The sequence below is a fragment of the Epinephelus moara genome, chromosome 12 (genome assembly GCF_006386435.1).
Source record: "Epinephelus moara isolate mb chromosome 12, YSFRI_EMoa_1.0, whole genome shotgun sequence".
NCBI classification, from domain to species: Eukaryota; Metazoa; Chordata; class Actinopteri; order Perciformes; family Serranidae; genus Epinephelus; species Epinephelus moara.
The window spans coordinates 10,707,805-10,730,333 of record NC_065517.1 but is presented as its reverse complement, the minus strand read 5'-3'; the positions used below and the strand labels follow the sequence as shown (position 1 = coordinate 10,730,333).

At 41.6% G+C, this 22,529-nt stretch overlaps 1 protein-coding gene across 1 annotated transcript; it reads left to right on the top strand.

Moving 5' to 3' along the window:
- The first annotated feature begins 1,403 nt into the window (after nucleotides 1-1,403).
- On the top strand, nucleotides 1,404-22,314 carry si:dkey-119m7.4 (uncharacterized protein LOC560629 homolog). The gene is made up of 10 exons (XM_050057708.1): nucleotides 1,404-2,038; nucleotides 3,076-3,179; nucleotides 3,767-3,921; nucleotides 4,330-4,498; nucleotides 6,367-6,490; nucleotides 7,865-7,971; nucleotides 12,403-12,614; nucleotides 12,727-12,835; nucleotides 15,935-16,147; nucleotides 16,600-22,314. The coding sequence occupies exons 1-10, from the start codon at nucleotides 1,682-1,684 to the stop codon at nucleotides 16,667-16,669; spliced, it is 1,620 nt and encodes a 539-aa protein (XP_049913665.1). The 5' UTR covers nucleotides 1,404-1,681; the 3' UTR covers nucleotides 16,670-22,314.
- The last annotated feature ends 215 nt before the right edge of the window (nucleotides 22,315-22,529 follow it).

Sequence of the window (22,529 nt, the reverse complement as noted above, 5' to 3'; positions counted from 1 at the left end):
TGAACGTATCTGAAATTACTTTTCAACTACGACTCTTTTCCAACATGTTTTTGCCTCTGAAATATAATCCTTTGAATAGAATTTCATGCATTGACTCTTTGCAGAATGAGATTTGAACACCGGGGCCCCACACCTCATCAAACAATGCCAGATGTCTTCTCAGATTACACCCCAGGAGCTCTGTTACAGTTTTTTGAATGGTTTTAATACTGATGTCCGCCTTGAGCCACATGATAGGGTGAGGCTCACTATCCTGCTGTAAGAATCACTCCCATGTTCATAGTATGTGACAGTAGCTCATGTTAGGAAATGACCTGATGGGGCAGAGAAATGGGAGCTAGTGATGATAGCAGTGAGTAAAAAGAACAGGCTCAAGGCCAGTTTGTACTTTTCGCATCTCTGAGGGTCCACTTTAGTCTGCGTGAAGTAAATGTCGTCACTCGCCATGGACCTGTCTGTGGACTTCCGTGTGCATCCCAAAATATGTGACTGCGTGTGCACCTCTAGCTGGTTTGCCAAGAAGAAGAAAGAGAAGATGATAATACAAAGGATGCTTGTTATGAAGAGACGTTGTGTAAGGAGATCAGCCATTAGACACATTTATATAATTTGTCTTCAAAGGAATACGAAGACAGCTTAATGGCCATCTCCTGGAACACATAGAAGTCCTGAGAAATTGTGCTTAGGAGAGATGAAAAAGCATGCCATGCAAAGTGGAAATACAGCACTTGCGAGTTAGATATGATAAGGGGAAAGGGGTAGACATGCGTGAAACACCAGACTGACGAGGACCCTCACTTGTATTATGTATAGAACTGCCAGCGCGTCTGTGGCACTGGTACAAGTCCGCAGCTCTACGTGGAAAGCGGAAAGTATGTCCAAGCCTTTAATTCCTCCCTGCTGTATTTATTTACTTCTTTCGTATCACCAGCATAGAAACTCCCACTAACCCCCTAACCCCCACATGGCATCTCATGTCAAATGAATGACTGAATACCATTTGGAATGTGCATGTCTTTCAGCCAGTGTTTATGTCCCGTCGAGAACAATTGAACAAGTTTGACAGCTGAGACACAAAGGCCATATGATGCCTTTGCTCTTTCTCCAAAAGCAGAGTACACATGAGAAGTTCATGACAGTCTTAAAGTGTTTTTACACTCTTTTTCTACTTCAGTTCATTAGTGAGTGAAGTAGTGAAGTCAGTGAAGTTTGTCTCAAACAAGAGATAACTCAAACTCTTGGTATAAAGTCAATGAAGGTTTTCTGAGATTAACCCATTGTTGTGGAACTTACTGAGCCAGAGAAGGAGGGGAGAGAGCCATCATCACACAACAGCTCCTCCCAAAGAGAGCAAACACCTCCCTCCTGCTTTAGTTCACTCCCATCACACTAAGGTTCAACTACTCTCAGAGAGCTGCACACTTCTCTGCCGATAGACCCTGGTTGCCCTCACACTGGTGCACAACACAGGTGTGACTGCATCTGACCTGTTAATCATCAGCGCGGTACAGACATCAGTTTCAGTCTTTATCTCAGACATTTGACTTACACTTGGCTATCTGCTTTTATCTGCTTTGTGCATCTTTGGCAGCTCCACTTTAGGAGCACTTTTGGACTTTCTGATTCAGACCAGTTACAGAGCAGCACATTTTTAAGTGTGCATTGACAAAAAGCTAGAAAGATGAATTTTGATGAAATTCTCAGTCTTATTGGAGGCTTTGGGAAGTTCCAGAAGATCTTGTACGTATGGATCTGTCTACCTCAGATCTTTCTAGCGTTCCACATGCTGGTCTCTGTCTTCACTGGAGCTGTTCCTCCACATTTATGCCGCTCCTCGTGGCCCTCAGCGGGTGCTCCAGCCTCTTCAAACTTCAACTTCAGCCATTTATCTGCCCCTGGTGGTCAGCCTGACCTGTCCTGCTCTGTTCCATTGAACCACAGCATTGCTGTGTCTCTTGACAGTGGACACCCTACTGGGAGCTGCCAGGGCGGCTGGGAATACAGCAAAGAGACCTTCCAAAGCACCATAGTAACTGAGGTGAGTGAAAAACCAATAGCCTGTTTGGCAGCCTCTCAAGTCAGGATTTGGAATTTACCGAATAAGTAAATTTTCACCTGATGTGTTTAACATGAGGACTCCATGCAGGTGAGGAATGCAGAGGGGCTTAGCTGTTTTATTGGAGTGGGCTCTGGTAATGGGGTTAAACAGAGTGAGGTTTGTGAGACGGACTCCCGCAGTGGAGGCGTCTTCTGGCCCTCCCCCCACTCCTCACCATGTTTTGTAACTCATGAACCTGAAAGTTGAGCAGCAGTAACAGTAACATGACAAATGATGCAGCTGGACAAAGCAGCTGATGTAGAAGTCTCTAAAAAGGTGGCCGGTCATCCACTGTGGCCCTTGATTCGCTGATGCCTGGTGCTCTGCAAGTGTCTTATATACAGCCTCAAAAACAAAGGCTGTAATTGAAATCTAGCCATGACGTCAGTTTATTAAAACAAAACTAAAACTCGGAAAGCTCAGGAGTCCTACAACCAAGTGACAAGTGGGACAAGGACTTTTTAGAAATTGTCCAACATGGCTAAACTCTGTCCAAGGTGGCTGCTAGAGGACAGGCTATGAGGTCATTAAAACCAAAATGGTTTATTCCCTGTGGAGCGTGAATGTGCTCTCTTAGGTCAAGAGATATCTTACATCAAGTGTTAACATGAATGTGGTCAATAATTTGCCCCCATTCTTATGGAAAATGAATCAGAAATTATAGCCTTATATTGGTGATTCATCCTCTGGGGAACATGAATGTTCACTGCTAATTCCATTGAGTGTTTTTTTGAGATGCTTTGATGTGTGCTGACTTGTTTTTGCATAGAGAAATTTGGACCACACCTGGCACTAAAAGAAAGGTCAGGGGTCAGGAAGATGATGAGTCACCCTCGGGGGGACATAATTATATGGACAAAGGTCACGTCACTCTTGACCCAAAATTTTCCAAAAGGATTTAATTCTCAGACTAAGCAGGTAAAAAATCAAAAGTTAAACAATGTTTTCAATGAAACACTCTTGTGTTCTTCTTGCAGTGGGACCTGGTTTGTGACAGCGCCAGCCTGAACAACGTGGGCTCCTCCATATACATGCTTGGCCTCCTAGTTGGAGCTGTTGTCTTTGGGAGCTTAGCTGATAAGTAAGATAACATCCATCTATCTTCAGAGAACTATTGATAAGCCGACGTAACTCCTTACAACTTCAAGAAGTGTGTTGTTGTAATACTCATTTTGGCCACAAGATGCTGAAGTGTGACGCCAGCCCATGTTCTAAAGAGTACATATATTGAGTGCTGGCAAGTTATGTAGCATTACTGCCATTACTGTCTTTCTTTTGGCTAGATATGTATTTTAATCATGCTAATCCGCTGTTAGCATTAGCTATACTGACGTTAGCAGCCAACTAGCATGCGATTAAAAAAAAAAACATTGTTCATGGCCGATCAACAGCTACAACCTAGGTAAGGTATACATAATATATTACTGTGACGTTAGTCATAGTTACAGGGACACTTGAAGTTATAAGCCCAGTCCTTTTTTCACCTGATCTCAATTCATAAACACTGGGGAGAGAAAATAATTTACATCAGACTTAACAAGTGGCTCACCAAAGTTTTTTTTCTCACTTGCCTCTCAGGGCTTCTGTACCTGTCGTAGAGCTATGCATTAATTTAAGTTTAAAGTGTTGTTTGCATGAAATGACCAAGTTAAAAATGTCTTGTTCCAGGTACGGTCGCAGGATAGTCATTCTCTTGAACCTGGCTATCCAGGTCATCTTTGGGGTTGGTGCTGCTTTCGCCCCTAATTTCTACGTCTACACTGCCCTTCGCTTTATGATTGGAACATCCATCTCTGGTGTCATCATGAATGCCTTTGTCCTAGGTCAGTGTCTTAAAGTGCTAAAGAGATCTGTGATTGTTGTCTGTCTGTTTTGTAAAACTCAGTGGAAATGTGTTTCTCCAGAGAGAATGTCACCAGTACAGATAATAATCCACTGACCTCACTGTGAACAGTTTTAAAAAAGGCAGTGATCTGTCAGTTTAAAATGTTTAAATACTGTAACACTATTTTGATCATAGAGATGAATGAATTGTTAAAAAAAACATAATGGGACAGTCGAGTGATTTTACACAAAAAAAAAACCACACAAAAAAAAATCAGGGTTACTTTCTGAGAAAATCCCCCTGATGATGGCTTATAGCATAGACTGGGCTGATACATTTATTTCTATGGATACACTGTTATTGTATGTACATACAGTTTGATGTGTGATTTATGTGACTCATACAGGCACAGAATGGACAGGATCTAAGCAGCGGATGTTGGCTGGTATAATCACCGACTACTTTTTCGGCGTTGGCTACATTCTGCTTGCCGGGGTGGCATACCTCATAAGAGACTGGCGTAAACTGCAGCTGGCTATCTCAGCGCCTGGTTTCCTCTTCATCTTTTACATCTGGTGAGTTGGCTGCAGTGTGACCCATATTTGATGCAGTACGTAATGTTCAGCAGTAACTTTAGAAAATCAATAACAGACTGTCTGGGTTGTGTTGAGATTGTTGAAGTCTAAGATAAAGGAAATCTTTTTCATTCCTTGTGATTGTAAACAAAGTGTGTAGTGCATGCCAGTCCACTCTCATTGCTAGATTGTCAGCCCTGCTGACAGCAACTGATGAAGTATAAAAAGCAAGGAGGTCAGCGCAGGGTGGAAGGGAGGGGTGGTTGATGGGTCAAACAATCACAGGACCAGGAGACCGCTGTTCATGACCTGTGTGAAACCATAGTCAACATCATTTTGTATATCATTATGTAACTTACATACAGAAATTCTCGGTGAAACCGTAACTCAATGTTGTTTTAAGGAAATGTTACCTTACCTTCCTGTGGGCATCATTTGATTACCTCCTTCTTGTGATGTATTTACGTCATATTAAAGTATCTCTAACCATCACCCCCTAACAAATGTACTTGTTTTATTGCCTTTAACAGCAATATACAGGGAATTAATACTGCATAACAAGACCGCCACAGGAGTGTGTTTTACCTGACATAAATGCACATGTGGATGAAGATTCATCATACAGCTTTAGAAGACACACAGCTACCCATGTGTACACCCTCCATGCACATAATTATACGCATACATACAAGTACAGATATATACACATGAATCCACAAAATAATTAAATCTCAAAATATCAAAAACATTTTTTCTAATCAAGGTAATCAATGACTGGTACCTCTCTTTTTAAAAATGGGGAGTTTTAGTTGTAGCTGAGCTGTCATGAGCTCCATCATGTAAACGTGTCTGACTTTTTGCAGCCATTGAACAGTTCTAGGAGGGTTAAGTTTCATCTGATTAATAGTAATTGGTTTCCTTGCAGTCGTCAGCAAAGTATGCAATATATATATAACACGCATTTGTGGTAAACCTGATCGGGCAGTACATCAGATAAAAATAACAATGGGGCCAGTGGAATGTCCAATTCCAGGATTCTCTCCGTTTCTCCTTTAACATATTTTCAGAATGTCTATTTTTGGGCAGTCCCAAAATATGTGAGTATGGTCACGGATTGTACCACATCGTTTTTGTTTTAAAACACCTCTATTGTTATGTTTACACCTAGCGTCCACGCTACTCCAGCATATTTGAACCCCCAAAATGAAGGCCTTTTAATACACTGCTGATCCCGTTACAGTCTGGATGCGCAGAAACAGAGACTTTTCAAGACGACCACATAGACACTCATGTTTGCTTCCCGACTGGATCATAGCAGCCGTGCTCTATTTACTTTGCAATAACTTGCAGTCTATGTTTCTCCCCACCTGGAGGGCCTCATACTGATATTTGTTCTGACCAGCAACAAGGTGAAACTGTCACTGACAGTAAAAGACGTCTCTGGTCTTACTTTTCACGATTGCTGTTCTTCCTCTGTAGGATTTTCTGCAACAAAGCAACCAGCTTCAGAGTACACAATCTGCTTCCCATTAACACTGACACACACACGCCAACTGTACATGAATGGTCTCATGATATGCTGGCGTGTTAGTATGGATGAAGGTTATTTCTGAAACACATTAAAAACACATTGTGTACGCACTGACCTACTTTGTGGAGTAGCTCTCTGTGTGCCTCAAACTATACATCTCATATATGACACTCATTTGTACTTGCTGCATTCCATTTAAGTGTCCCAGTGCTGATGCCCCTCTTCTTGCTATAACAAATCAATTAATCCACAGTGTAAAGGATCTGTCAGAGTGCCCCCTGCAGCACAGTGGGTGTTTGTTAGTAGGTCACCTGATCAATTGTCTTCACATTTTTAGGGTGTTGCCAAAGTCAGCCCGCTGGTTAATGGCTAATGACAGACAAGAGGAAGCATGGGAACTGATCCGGAAAGCAGCGCAGATGAATGGAAAGCCCCTCACCAAACAATTAGAGATCTGTCAGGTAGAGATCCAACTTTTTTATTCTTAACTGGTCGAAAGATATTTTTTGTCTTCACTGTTCATTTAATTAGTTTTAGCAATAACAACAAATAGTTACCACTGCAATACAATAAGAAAAAATTGATTTCACACAGAGGTGGACAACAACAGCATCTTATTTATAGCTGGCAACCACTGACTTTGGCGGCTAAAATGACGACTGTCGCTAGCAGATGTCGCGAGCTATTTTCAGCTTTAGCTAGCTAGCCAATTAAATTAACATTAGCTCCTACGAGTTGGTAGATAACATTGTTTTAGTTAATGTTTCCAGCTTACAAGTTAAAAAACAAGAATCCTGTGAAATGGGTCCAGTTTATGAAGCAAAATACATGGAAATAAAGAAACAGCATAGTTCTTGTATTGCAGTGTACAGCCAGTCAGTATGTTTTTACTTTTAATGCTGAAAGAGTAAAGGCTTTTAGGGCAAGGAGTAAGCAATGTGTTTCGCAAGTGTGAACTTCCTTGAATCTTCCCTAAAATGCAAAACAGAGCTGCTAATATTAGCCACAGTTGTAATACCATCCAGGACCAGCTTCTATACAGTGGATACAGGGCTGCCAACTCTCAGGCATTGACCATAAGACTCACACGACTGACCCTTTTCACACACTTTTACTCCACGCGTCCATTTTTGCTCACTGAAAAGCCAGTTTATGAATTCATCACATCACAGTGCTAAAAGTAATGTTGGCATTGTACCTTTCTGTAAACCATAGATACTGTATGAAAGTTTTGTTCTTTATTTTGTAGTGGAACACTGTGGATAACCTGTGGTTATATCTGGGCAAGTAAAACACTTGGTTGCGGTTAGGAAGAACGCCTGGTTTTGTTATTTGTTGGTCTTGTTTATAGGTCTGTAAGTTGGCAGCTGTCTTGCCGAGGTGTCTCACTTTCCACCATCCTCTCAACTCCCTAAGGCAAAGTCAGTTCATACACGTTATTAGAACTACATCACTTTGCAAATGTTGATATGATCCGTATGAAATGTACAAATGTGATGAAACATGCAGTGCCGACAGTTTCTTCTTGTGACTTCGGCTGAAAGAGAATACTGACAGGACGTGAAGGGACAAGACAGAGCAGCACAATGCAAGCAGCCGTTTAGCAGTTCAGAGATTTGCTAAAAAACAAACAGTAACCGACAATACTGCATAGAGAATGTACAAACTGTTTAATATAGGTACTCCAAACAGACAGCTCTGGCTCACTCTGAGGCAACCATTGTTACTTTGCATGAATGTTTCCATCCGTCAGTATCATTTAGACATGCAAACTGCTTAAACCGGACTGTGTTTTGTCACTCCAACCCTAAGTCTCTCACTCACTGTTTCAACAGGTTTATAAAATTGAAGAGAAAACTGAGGAGAAGAAAAAATACTCATTCATAGACCTTGTTCGAACCCCCAAAATGAGGAAGCATTCTCTGATTGTTTTTTATCTGTGGTGAGTACAAGCAGAACGTTCCGTTTCTCTTTATATCAGTGTTTAGATCTGTATCTGAAAATGTCTTCTCGTCTTTCTCAACCATTTACTGGCCTTATTTCCAAGCTAAGCCAACATCTGTTGGTTTACAATGGCACACCCAAGCAGCACAACTTCTCAGCCCCTGTAAAACTACACAGGCACTTGTAGTTTTGTTGCCCTCCACATTCCTAACAGTCTGGAGTATTGCTTTTCCAATGTGCTCCTCTTTGCAATCTCCTCTCAAAACTGCACTCAAGCTCACTCCCCCTTTTCAACATTTTTTTTATACTTGCAAAGATTGTTACAAAACAACTAAAGAAAAAAAGAGAAGAAGAAGAAAGGAAAAAGAATAAGAGCAGAAAGAATGGGTGTACTGCAGCGACCATAAATTGCAGGTTATGCTACAGACCAACTTTTCTTTTCACGGCCAAATCCCTCAATCACTGTACATATACAAGTATACACAACACTTTTGCGGATTCAGACAAAAATAAGGCAGAATATATATAGACTTAAACATAAAGAGAGGAAGCTTAAAGTGATAGTTTTGTAAAAAGCTGTCTAACTTTACCTCATTTCATTTTCTACATGAAACATAATCAAAACATTGTATTTGCACTAATATCCATAGACAGCCAGAATCTCTGACTAAACCACTGCACTCTTATTTTGGTTTATTTATTTTATTTCTTTATTATGCTTTACGTATTTGCTGATTTATAACAGACAACTGCATGTATATGTTTTCCTGTATGTACACTGTGTCTATGTCTGTCTATGTACACTGAACAAATAGAATCAGCAGTTAAAAATCAAAAACAGATGGGTTCGCGGGGCTAACAATGGGGTTTACTGACAAGTCGTTAGGAGCTCTAGAATACACATAAGGTCTTTGAACACAGAGCAGAGTCACACAGCTGCACTGGTGACCGAATTCTTTCAGCGGGAAGGATTAAACGTCTGCCCCAAAAGTTGCTTGACTTGACTCTAGGCTCTTTTTTGAAGTTGTGTTTTAAAGTGTTCAAGTTGGCAACACTGTGTAGTTCAGGGAACCTGGGAGACCAGACACCCCAAACCGACATCAAAGAACTTCTGGCAACCAAGGCCGACTATTGCGCAGCCTCCCTTCGCCTGTGTCTCAGCTAAAAGGATGCACATGAACACATGGCAAAGATTACAGCCGACAGCCAACCAGCACACACCATCTGCGCCTGCATGAGAGGAAGTAACTCTCCACACCAGCAGGCGGCGGTAATCTGTATTAGTCGTTCAAAAAGGGAAACTGGAGGACAGCCAGGATAAATCCAGTTAGCACATTAACAACAGAACCTATGTTGAAACAACAAAGGATTTTTATCGTGCTCCAGCGAATAACAAAGATCTTCAATGCCGATTCAACATGCTTAATTGGCCGAAAAACAGCCGACAAGGGCCGACAGTGCAGGACACACCGCAACAACCAGGACGACAGATGCTCACTAGCAGCCAGAAAATGACCAACGGCCGACCATTGGCTTGGTGTGTCAGGGCCCTTTGCCACATTTCCACTGCATAGAACAACATGACTCTACTCAACTCAGCTCTCGCTTTTTTGGTTTTCCATTGGCAGAAGTTGGGGATAGTTCTGGTACTTTCTTTGGTACGACCTCGGTCAAAGTTCTAAGCAAGCTGAGCTGTTACTAGAAGGCAGAATTAAAATACTTCAGATCCCTGATTGGTCAGAGAGAACTGTCACTAGTGCAACACGGAACATCCCGCACAAACCCACTGTTTTTAACAAGCTATGCTACCATCAGAAGCAACTGTAGTTGTTTTTATTCACTGGACCCAAATTTTAAAAAATGGCAGCCCGTAAAACTGTGTTCATGAGGGTTTGATTGACAGTTTTCACACCAGCCCAAACAGACCTGAGTTCATTATAACCGTACCAAACAGGTTGGGTGTGAAAGCACCCAAAGTGTTACTGTTGAAGGTCTTTATTCATTCCTCAAGCTCTAGTCTACTGTAAAAGAAATGGTCTCTGCCATGGCAGCCCCGCCTTGGCTACTCAGACCACAACTCTGATACTCTCCTTTGTGCAGACCAGTTGATAAACGGGTTAAACTGGTTCTGTAGCAGAGTGTAGAGAGTGGCCGGCTGGAGCCTTCCCAGATTGTTCCCACTGCCCAGACTGGAACATTCAAGGAGGCTGCTGCCTATGAGACTGTTACTGACCTGGAGGAGTATACGGGGCTCGCAGGACATCACTTGACCACAAGAGCACATGCCTATGACTCTCAAGAGTCTCTGGCTTTTCACACCAATGACCTAAGACTGCTCCGCCAATTATGACTCCAATCATGTTATCAAAGTCGCAGTCAACACGACCCTGGTGGGTTGTCTGGTATGGGAACTGCATCAGCTCAGACCATCACTGACTGTGTTTACAAGGTCTTTAGTATCGCGGTTTTGAGGCTTATCCGGGATATGATGTTTACATGGAACACAGAGCAACCCGGTTATTCATATCCCTGTATACATGATAAATACCAGTAACCCATTTTCTGATCACTGCATCCTATCTGCGCAGGCATATGTTACGTCTTTTACGTCTTTTGTTTACAACAGATTGAGCGGGAAATGTGATATATTTATTATTATTTTATCATATTATAAGCCGATGTCAACACCACTGCTGGCAGCTGTTGCCAGAGGACAGTGACCTAACATTTCGTCCAGTGTTTTGAAAAATTTGAAGGTTGCTGGATCAGAGCTGGTTGCTGGTTCTGACGCTTGGCTAGTAGTGCTTCTTCAATATTTTCCACCGCGACCGAACTTGTTCAGCAGTGCGAGGTGGAAAACCAGCGTCACGTAGCTTGTCCACAACAGACTTGAATAGGTCGGCATTTCTGTGTCTTCTGCCGTCTAAACACGTAGTTCTTTCATCATTTTCAGGCAAAATTCAGTCTCTTCCTCTCTCCAAAAATGAGAAGCTCTCATTGCTGCCATGTTGCTTGTATATCTGGTGCATCACTCTGCCGCCTGTGCACACAGCGGGCAGCCGTCAGAGACCGGGATAAGGCGTATACATGCTCCAGTATCCCTATCAACCGGTTTCTGAATTCGGGATATGGTGTTGACATGCACAAACAGAAAAACGGTAAACTTAAAAAACCCAATCAAAACCGGGATACTAAAGACCTTGTAAACACACTCACTGAGACCTTCCTCTGATATTTACACTAAACACTGCACAGCCCCCCAAGTGACTACTTACACCTCACAACATTTCCTCAGGGACCCTCAGACAGCTTATCCCTTATGTTTGTTATGACACTCCATGTTTGTCCCTGTTTTTGTTCCTTTTTGTTTGTACCTCATGTGTAAGATAAGATAAGTTAAGTAACTTTATTCATCCTGAGGGAAGTTGCTGTGCACCGGTTGCGATACAAAGATAGTGGAGAGCAGATATAAGGTGTGCAATATACAAGGACTAAAGTGACAAACTATAAAAAGCAAATGGATAGCACATATAGGACACAAAATACAAGATATAGCAAATCTAAAACTAGTTAACAGTAAGGTGCAAAATATACAAAATAAAAATCTGAGGTCTGAGGTAGTTGGTCTAAGAGTTCAAGTAGTTTTCTAAATGTTGTATCGCTCTTTCTTTTTGTTGTACACTGGTGATCAGGAGAAACGTAGTTCGGTTTCTTTATGTACTCACTGCACTGTATACAGATGGGTGACAGTAAAGTCTCCCTTAACTTATCTTACAGTTTTTTTTACCCCAATAACAAGCATCCATCGTTTCTGAAGCCACTTTTTCCGGATCTCGTCATACAGTCTGTATTACCAACATGCGCCTTGGCCAAACAGTTCATCTCACCTCCGAAACTTCCTCACACTACCAAAACACGTTTCAAAATAAGCTCATTCGACTATAACACCGGCAACAATACTCATACTCAACATACTTACTCACAACACACTGACTGACCTAAAAAAAACACTATGAATAGGGAGCACAACATAAATAATTAACTTTTGTTTCTTCAGAGTTTGAATGATTTTTCACATAAATCAGTATTACATACAAAAAACATCTAAAATTTTAGATTAGACTTTCCTACTTGAGTGCCATCTAGTGGTAGCACCAAGAATGCCACTGTGGAGTTGTTTCATTCTTGGGAATATGTGTTTCATTTTTTCATGCCTGATCTTTTTTATTTTTTACAAACTGAAATGTAAACCATCATTTAGAAGATGCTATAATCACTGGAAAAGAATCCACACATACAAATTTTCAGACAGTGTTTCAGTGTTTAGATGTAGTCTAATCTGTCTTGCTAAATACAGGGACAGTGTGTTGGCGAAATGATTAAGAACGAGATCACAAAACTATACTTCTTTTTTTTTCATCTGTCTCAGGTTTGCCAATGTGCTCGTGTACTACGGCCTGTCTCTCAACATTTCTGACTTTGGAATGAACATCTATCTGACCCACATGATCTTTGGCCTGGTGGAGATGCCTGCACGCACCATCACCCTGTTCACCCTCAACCGCTCCCGCAAGATCTCCCAGCTGGCCTTCCTAGCTGTGGGTGGCACAGCCTGCCTGCTCACCATCTTCATCCCCAGTGGTATGGACACACATGCTGATTTACAACTCAGCTGCATCTTGTAGACCTTTTCATATATTGTCCAAACAAATCTCAAAGCGTTTCCCTCACTCTTCCTTGACTTCTCCTCTAGACCTGTCTGTCATTAAAACCGTGCTGGCCATGATTGGGAAGTTTGGGATCACAGCCTCTCTTTCCATTATTTACGTGTACTCAGCGGAGGTGTTCCCCACTATTATCAGGTGAGTGTGTTCCTGACTAAGATAGCTTCCTAACAAGATTCCTGAGCTACACTCATTGTGACTTATCAGCTTTCACTGAAACCAAACATGTTTTGGTCGCCAATGTGTCTGCCATAGAGTCTGACTTAAAGTTGTGCGTAGGCTCTATGCAGAGCTAACGCTGTAGCCTACGCAAGTGGCCTATGCCGATTTGAGTATTTATACTTGTGCAGTAATGTGTCTGTGTCACTCTGCAGTTAAAATTTATATATATATATATATATATATATATATATATAATGCAGCTGATTTGTGTAGTTGTGTTTTATTTTGTTGTTATTAAGCCTTGTTTTAAGTGTCATTTAGGTGTGTTTGGAACCAACAGAGTCCTAAAATCTGGAAATTAGTTAGCATTTTACCACTCACGGTTACCTCGTCTCAAAGTCAATGGCTTTTTGGTTGGATGCTTGAAATAAGGTCTGTGGTTAACACAAGCCTAAGAGAATGTTCAAATGTTGTTCTACGACATAAAATTCATCTGTAAATACCCCACTCATGAATTTTGAGGCTTTTCTGTGTCTTAAAAAGGCGGTTGCCAACAAGTGGAAGTATGGTTGGCCTTAACGTAACGTGACGTGACGACGTGTCGTGATGTGACTTCATGTGATGTAGTGCGTCAATTAAAATGCGTCAATTAAAATAACTCACATTGACTTTTGGTTTTACATGGGACACAAACAGCGGCCTCCTTGGTGAAAGTCTTGTGATTGTTTGACATGTCCATCACCCTGACCACCCTCTAAACAAACTTTGTTTGTCTATATCCTGTGTGACCTGTATTCCGTCTTTGCTCCTGAAAGCCTGCAGCGCGTAGGTCACATGTTCACAGCCCCCTTGGTCACAATTTCGCGGGTTATGTCCAAATTAAAGTGCAGTGCATTAACAGTGAATGAAAACAGCCTGGACTTAATGACCTGGATCAGGCTGTATAATGCTCAGTGGTTTATGACCCTGTCTGATCTTTATATTGAGCTGTGATTATGTTGTAGTTGAGGTGTGATGCCATAAAAGCCATTTGACTCCAAGAAATCAGCCGTCTGTACTTATTGTCTGGTGTATGAAGGACTTAATGTAACATAGATAACGTTTTGGCAGCATGTCTCTTAAGTGATTTTACAACGCCATCCATTTATTATGCAGCTTTCCAAGGAGTCCCTATCTTATGTTGTTAAGACTTAAGGTGCGGACACACCGAACTGACATCAAAGAACTAGCAGTGACGAAAGCCAACTGCTGCATCGTATACGTCGCCTCACGTCGCCCTGTGTCAGTTGCATTTGAACACACTACAAAGACCACATCCGATGGCCAAGTAGCATGTACGTTCTGTGCCTGCGTGAGAGGAAATAACGCAAAAAGGGAAACCGGAAGTCCAAGGAATGCTCTCTCTCACCGACAAGCTCCGCCGCCGATTCAACATGCTCAATCGGCCAAAAAGCCACCGACGCCGAAGTGCCGACGGCGCAGGACACACCACAAAAACTAGGGCGACAGACGCTCACCGACGGCCTGACTTTGACCGTTGGCTTGGTGTGTCAGGGCCTTTAGCCCAAACCTAGGGGAGTCTGGTTCCATGCTCCTTGTATGGAGCCTCCAGGAACACCGCCAAGCTTTGAAGCCAATTTCACATAGTGGCCCAAAAGTGGAATTGGCTCACAGTTGGCTCCATCACTTGATGCCATTGGGCCCAAAAATACTTTTTCCCATAGACCTACACTGTAAAAAAGACATCTCTAAATCAGTGGATACATAATTTTGTGTGGGGAAAAACATCTCGAAAGTGTAGAGGAGCCACGCAACCAAATGATTGTTTCCAAATTCAAGTTTGTGGTGGGCTAAACAGGAGGTTAACTGCTTGGCTGTCAGAGTCTCTGGCATGCTCACGCAGTGTGCCACACAATACAGAAGAAAGGGGTAATTTTATACCCAGATGTCAGACTTTTTTGGCTTCACGTGCCACTGAGCAACTGTCTTAAAACATTTGGGGCCCTGTCTCCAGTGCTGCATTTAGCTCTCTTCATACATCCATGGACAAAATCAGCAGAGGGAGGGACATAAAAACAGCCGCTGTGGCATGTTGTGTGTAGCGCATGCACTGGTGTCATCACTGGCTGTTACCACAATCAGATAAAGCGTTTACACGGTTATCAGGTGTTTATATTTTCCGATTGGATAGATTATCAAAGTTTTACAACACCCCTCTCAACCTGTAAATTCCCTTTGATCAGGCTGGATCAGGCCAAGTCTTCTGACTGGGGTGGTTTTATGAGACATTTTTAATTTGATTTGACTATTATTCTGATTATTAATGAATTACTAGGGTCCATGTAAATGAGTCTTCAAGACTCTGACAAACACAAGACCATATACTCAATTATGTTAGACTTCTTTAGGGAATGGCATTGTGTGAGCCAAATAAGTTCTTTAACCAACCAGACTTTAAGTTCATTTACCATCTGTGTACACTTGGGTCGCTGTGCTGGTATCTCGGGCTCAGCAGTAAAGGTGGGAAGATCACTGTTGATCTCAGATGTTTGACACGGAAGGGCAAAGGGTTTTTGACCACTATGGCATGGAAAATTTGTGGCGCTGAAAGTTGAGTGTGTTTTCGATGGATATGAAGAAATTAATTTTTATCACCTTTATACATGATGGAATTAACAAATGGGACGATTGTTCTGCAACCAAAGCCTGCAGGTCCCTCTTCTGAACACAACACACATTACAACAAAGGGAAGCGTGGCATCATATCAGACCACAGCGAGCATGTCATCCAGGTCAGACTGGGTTAGACACCTCAGTAGCTGTACATAATAGACTTAGCTCTGACAGGCATAGATTCAGGGCGCTCCCTCCACCCTTGCGTTCGTGCTAAATCACAAATTTTAAATTCTATTCTCAGTTACAAGTCAACACCACACAAAGGCAGGGTACGTGTTCTATCCGTCCTGTTGCTGATCATGATCAATACAGGTCAAAGATTTCTCTGCAGCAGAAGAAGCGACTCAGCAGTAATGATTTGCCTTCAGGTTCTGACTCTCCTTCATCTGTCACTCACAGACAGAATGGGATCGGTATTGGCTCCATGTGCGCTCGGATCGGAGGAGTCCTGGCTCCCATGCTGTACCTTCTGAGGAGCATGAGTCCGCACGCTCCCATGGTGCTGTGTGGCCTCTGCCCTCTGCTGGGCTCTGTCCTCACCCTGCTGCTACCCGAGACAGCCAACAAGCCCCTGCCTGACACCATCGAAGACGTAGAGGGATCTGACCTCAGGTTTGACACCACTACTTTAAAACAATTGTTTTTATTGCCTCATAATGGCAAAGAAACTAATTCTTATCTTATGGAAGAACACAACTGTCCCTACCTCCAAGATGTGGCTAGAGGACTAATACCCTCCATCTGGAGAGGATAAGATGTGCCCTGAAAGATAGACTTCAACAATTTAATAAAACCTGCAAACCCCTCATATCTTATCTTGCAACTACTAATCTAGCACAACACACAGCCTTGTCACTTCAAAGACTAATATCCTGAATAAGAGATCTACAGGTAGAATATTAACTGATGGATTGTGGTGTGTAGACGTGAATAATTTTTTTGCTTGGCTGGTTGGGTCAGACACTTCCAAGATTCATAACTCAGCAACGGAAAAAAACTCCAAACTCTGCAGTTGTTACTGAGGCTCAAAGCTGATTTAGATGTTTCCATCTTTTCTTTTTTAGTGAGAACGGCGGTCTGAAGCAAGTCGTCTTTGAGAAGGACGTCGTCGGCAGCACCAGGATTGACTGCTGAGATGAGCTGCTACATCTCATGAGACAGTCACTACTTTTCAGGCCTTTTCCAAAGGCAAACGTCTATGCTTCCAGGGGAAGTTAACATGGGACTTTGTTTTTCAGATTCTGAACACTACAGCAGTTTGTGTTGAAGTGTTTTTACTCTTTTTCACTATATTTTGTATAAGTTTGTTTTTATATGTTGTCTTTGTATTTGCATGTTAAATATCATCATCTTATATTTTTTGTAAGTGGAATGGAACAACTAATATTAATACAATTAATATTGTAATATTAAGAATAAAATGTACAGAGAAAATTAACTCCATAGTCTTGAACAATGTATGGGGTGCACCATTGTGGGAAGGATCCAAAACAAACAGGCACACCAGCTCTCACAGATAAATGTACTTATTTAATGTGGGGATAAGGAACAGAAACACGTGTTTCAGCCACAAAGCATCATCAACATGATGAAAGAAGCAGGAAGCAGCACAGAATCAAATATAGCCCACTTTATACCTTTGTGTGTATATATATGCAAATGACAAGGTGGTATTTATGCATTACACACCCAGGCACGGTTGTACAGTCTCAAAGTAAAATCTTCTATCCATGTGCAGGTAAAACTTGAGTCCTCAAGGAGCCATTTTAGCTACAAACTGGTGCCATTACAGATGTATAAGACCTGATAAAAACACTAATCTAAAGAGAGAGCTTCCTCCTCTTTCAGCTGTCGTAGCACCACAAGAATTCCAGGTAAGGTGTTTTTATACACAATGCTTATAATTGAAGTATAGTTTACAAGGGTATGTTGCAGGTATAGACTGTATGAAATAATGGACATAGCCACCATGATATCACCCATTGGTTTGTGGAATCTTGTTTTGAAGCTTTGCCCTTTGGCCATCGCCATCTTAGATTTTTAGGGAGCCAGGAGTGACAATATTAGGACAAGACGGTGGCGATAACACTTGCTACTAGCTTAGTTAGCATGGTGCGTTTACAGCTATGGTTCTGTGATAATAGTAATGCTAATGCTAATTTTCTTGAGCAAAACACAGGCTTAAAAACAAAATGTACTTTCCGGAAAAACTGAGCACTCGACTCTGTAGAGAGTCTTTTAGTACATCCAAACACTGAGCAAGACTTTTTAGGCCACATTAAACGTTGCAATTAACTTTCATGACCTAAAAACACACTGTAACTGTGGATTCCCACCAAAAGCTTCATGAGCGTCATAAGCAGCCGGCAGCCATTCATTTTCAGTGCACGCTGGCGACAAAGGGCGTCAGGGGCGTCGGCTGCAGCGAGCCACGCGATGCCAGCGGCCAGAGCGTCAAGTACAAGTTGAGAGAAGCTGAACTTTATGCAAATGAGCAGCACAGCCGCCGAAGCAGCAGCCAATTGCAGACCGGGTTTGCAGGACCCTGTGGATCCAGACAGACCGATGGCTGCATTTCCTCAGCAAATACGGCGATGCAATACAAAGGAGGCTTCCGAAAGTGCGATCCATGGTGAAAGAGGAAACCAAAGATGTGCATGCTATACATATAGGCTACGCTTATTTCCCTCCAGATAAGCTCCCGCTAATAAAAAACTCATAAAGGCTATACGACTGTGTTTTTTGGCGTTCATTTAATCGTGTAATGAAAGTCATGAAGAATACATAGTGAAGACATAAATGATAGTATATTTGTTCATCCTTGTAAAGTGCATAGCCGGTCAGCCTTGATGGACACATCTGCAACGCCCGGCCCCGCCCCTTTGGCCTCTGCAAGCGCCTGCTAGAGCTGGCAGTGTGAGCGATGTCAGAGCGACCAGAGCGCCCGCAGGCGACCATGAAGCTCTTGGTGGGAATCCCCAGTAATAGTGACAGGTACGGTGAAGAGGTAAAAAAACAATGTCCGAACTCATTCTAATGAGTCTTCACCTATTTTTCTTAATCCTTCCAACTAAAGCCAGAACATAATGGTGTATTACCCAGGCATGTGTGGACATGACTTCATAATGGTGTAATGTCTTGGGCAAGTCTGGACATGCACAGTCATGGTCTAACTTGTCCCTCCAAAATGTTCAGGCCTAAACCTACTCTATTTTTTTCACACAGTATCACTGTATTCCTAATAATGTTACCAGATCAGATGCGACACATATTCAATACATGACTAGATATGTGGATGACTGCATTAGTATGTATTTACTAGGTATGTGGATACGTACGTTGATTAATACATTCCATCACACTTTTAATCAGCCAAGGGTTGTTTTACACAACAACGGCTACATCTATATTTTGTGAATCGGGCTACGCCATGGATACATCACCTAACCAGTGCAGTTGCCGACAGCACCCACCTGTCACTCAAAGTGGCCACGCCCTTACATATGCACAACTTTAGGCCTTAGTAACATTTAAGTGGATGAGTTGTAATAAAATTCATCCCCCGTCGTACAGTTGTCATGCATGGGGAAATTATTCCCTGGAAATCCAGAGTTCTCGCGAGAGCACAATTTGAATTTGCTCAGCGAGTCACTCTGGCATGATGCTCATTACCTATGCCCATGAAACCGAGCTGCACCAATCACATCGGTGTATCTGATATAGGCGGGCCAGAGGCGAGCTAAACAGATGATGACAGCGCTGCGACGATGAAGTCCGGAATCAGTCAGTAAACACTGCAAGATGGCTACGGATGAACACCAGTTGTTTGAAACGGCTTTGGCTGCTAAAATGAACGAGTTAGACTTGGCTTTTTCTCTAAAAGAGGCGCAGAAGACGGCGCTCGAATCTTTCCTTAACAAGAAGGACGTTTTTGCTGTTTTGCCGACCGGATACAGCAAGAGTCTAATCTACCAGTTAGCTCCGCTGGTAGCGCTCTGGATACGTCACCCCGTGTATTGTTCTGATTGGTCGTAGTGTTATCCAATTGCGTGCAGTGATATTTTCAAATGCATGCTTGGTGCCGCCCCTCGAGTTGGGCCATTTGTATTACTCATAGCCAGACCCTAAATCTTTCTAGATTTGGGTCTGGATTTCCAGGCTGGGGAAATTAGCTATAGAGACCAAAAACGTTTTTTGTACCAGGCTGTAAATGTGTTTATTTCTGTTGGAATGGAGGTCTATGGGGATTGAAGCCAACCTCAAGTGGTCATAAGCGGAACTGCAGTTTTGGCACTTCATGTTGGCTTTGTTTTTTAGTCTCAAAGGCTGTTGCTTGGCTTCAGGCCTTAAAGCTGCATTCATTCATTATTTTTTGGTCACTTGGGGACAACAGAGCAAACTGTTAACACATCATTGACATATTATCACCATATAAAGCTATCTCAGCATGTCAGCAAATAGTCACATCAAGCAGACACAGAGCAACATTAGCATTTATTCTGAGTGTGTTTATGGCAGATGTAAGCCAGGTCTAACATCTGGTGGGAAGTCTCAAACCAGAGCAGCACAGGCTATTACTGCAGCAGACTAATGGCCATTGTTGTGGAATAGTTTCTTTTCTCAAACTCAGCTTGTTTGTGTTTTAAATCCCTCTGCGGGCAGTAAGTAACTCCTTATCTCTTGTGCAAACACACTCCTCCACACCTGACTTGGGGCTTAGTTTGAGATGATACACTCCCAAAGAAAACACGTCCCCATCAGGATGTTTGTTCAAAAGCACCGACCATACAGTCTGGCCTGCCGTGGGGTGCTATTGTCATGTCACGTCTCTAAACATAAATCCTGTCCAATACTGGCCAAACTTTGCTGACCCCAGATTGTAAAGGTTTGGTTTGGTTCTCACCTCCGTCTGTAGCTTTGAATCTACAATACATGTTAAAAAAACTGGTAATCCTGCAGTGATAAAGTGGCTATCGTATGTCCTCTGTCAGTGCAGCCAGTGAAAGCCCATTAAACTCATCATCCCAGTAGCAGTATTATCAAGCAGCATATTTATAGTAATATCCAACAGCAGGAGCTGTCTCTAAAGAAATGGTGTGAGTATTAAAATCTTTTCTGACAGCTCATCAACAACAACCAGAAGTACTGACTGAAGTTAAAACACTTACATGTTTGACTTGGCTCTAATGTGTATTATTTTTTGAATTTTTTGTATTTTGTCATGATTGTATCAATGCATCTATATACTTTTACGTTTATATACAGAGATTTCCAGAACCAAAGTGTGTGACTCAGCTTGTTGCTGTGAATGTTTTCTAGGCTTTATTTGTACAGTAAAGATTTGTTAGCAGAGTTTATGTGATGCACTTCTTTTAGGTTACACAAGCAATGGGTTGTGGGAAGAAGCTCAAATTAAGTATTAGAAATTGCCAGCAGGAAGTACGTCTTATTAGCTAATGTGTTTAATTTAAAATGTTGTTAGATGAGACTATAAAATAAGGTTGGGTTTTCCTGGATGACAACATTACTACATGTCACATAGCAATGTCTTGAAATTATTGATTTTATGAAAATAGATGGCAGTAACGTGGATGCAAAAATAAATCTAACCTGTTGTAGTTGCTTTATAAATAATTTCCCTCTACAATTTCCAACATTTGCTTGTTGGTCTACTGCTGTTCTTCCCAAAATGGGGGACATGACCAGAGGGAGTTTAAGGGAAAAATTAAGTGGACTTTTTAAATTGTTCAACACAGCTGAAACGGAAAACATCACTACAACACTTCATGAGACTGAGTTTATCTGGCGCCCAGTAATTTAAGAATTCCCTCGAAAAATGACCATCTGTACATCATGTTGGATTTGTGAAGAAAAAATAGTTTTATATGTGTCTCCAAAGTGAACGAAGAATCCAAAAACTGAGAAAATTCTTGATGGGTTGAAGTAAATGGGGGCCATGTTTAACAATAGCAAAACAAAATCAAAAGATCCGTAGACAAACTCTCACACAACTCATGTAGTATTGCTGTTTGTTCTTGCATGCCTCCATAGTGAATGAAGAATCCAAAAAAAGTCTTGATGAGTGAAGTCATAGGGGTCCTCCTAACTATATCAGAATATCCATTAACATATTCTCATAAAATTAATGCAGTATAATCCAAGTCTCATTTGTCCAGTCATATGCTCAGTACTTCCCAAACACATGCATTTTCACTAAAACCTTACTATTTAAAACTAAACTGAATTGCTCTTTTTTTTTTATGAAAATGCGTGTTTAGGATAAAAGAGATGTGGATTATACTGCACAAGTTGTATAAGAGTTTGTAAACAGATGTTTTGATGTGGTTTTGCTGGTGTCCAACTTGGTCCCCAATCAATCAGTCAATATGTTCACTGTTTTATGTGGAGACATTCAGGAAATACAAAGTTTTCTTCATCAGTTCAAGGTAACACAACATGACTGATTTACAAATGGTCATTTTGTGAGTGAGGTATTCCTTTAAGCAATAATGTAATAAAATGTCTTGATTGGTAATGTTTTAACAATACTGATAATGTTAACCCTTTCAGGTGGATCTCTTTAAATAAAATCTATAAGGAAATCATTTTGACAGATGTAAAAATGTAAATGTATTTTTTATTCTTCAAAAAAGTTTGCTTTCTTTCTCTGAAGTGTAAAGTGTGCATGACACTATTAGTAACATGTTGGCTAACATTTGACACTAGTGTCATGTTTAGAAATATAATATCTATGTAAAATTTGAAATTTCTAATTTCTTAAATAAATAGCTTAAGAGCCCTACAATAATACACAGAAGAAAAAAGGGTTAAGACAGGATCAATGTCTCTTCCTCAAACACACATTGACCCAAAACCTCATTTGTGACTTTTTTGTTTGTTTGTTTTTTATTTGGTTTTTTTACCATCCCCCAAGCTAAATATTTTTCCTTGAGCCTCCTTAAGTGACTGGTGGAAAATACATGACCCTCCCTCC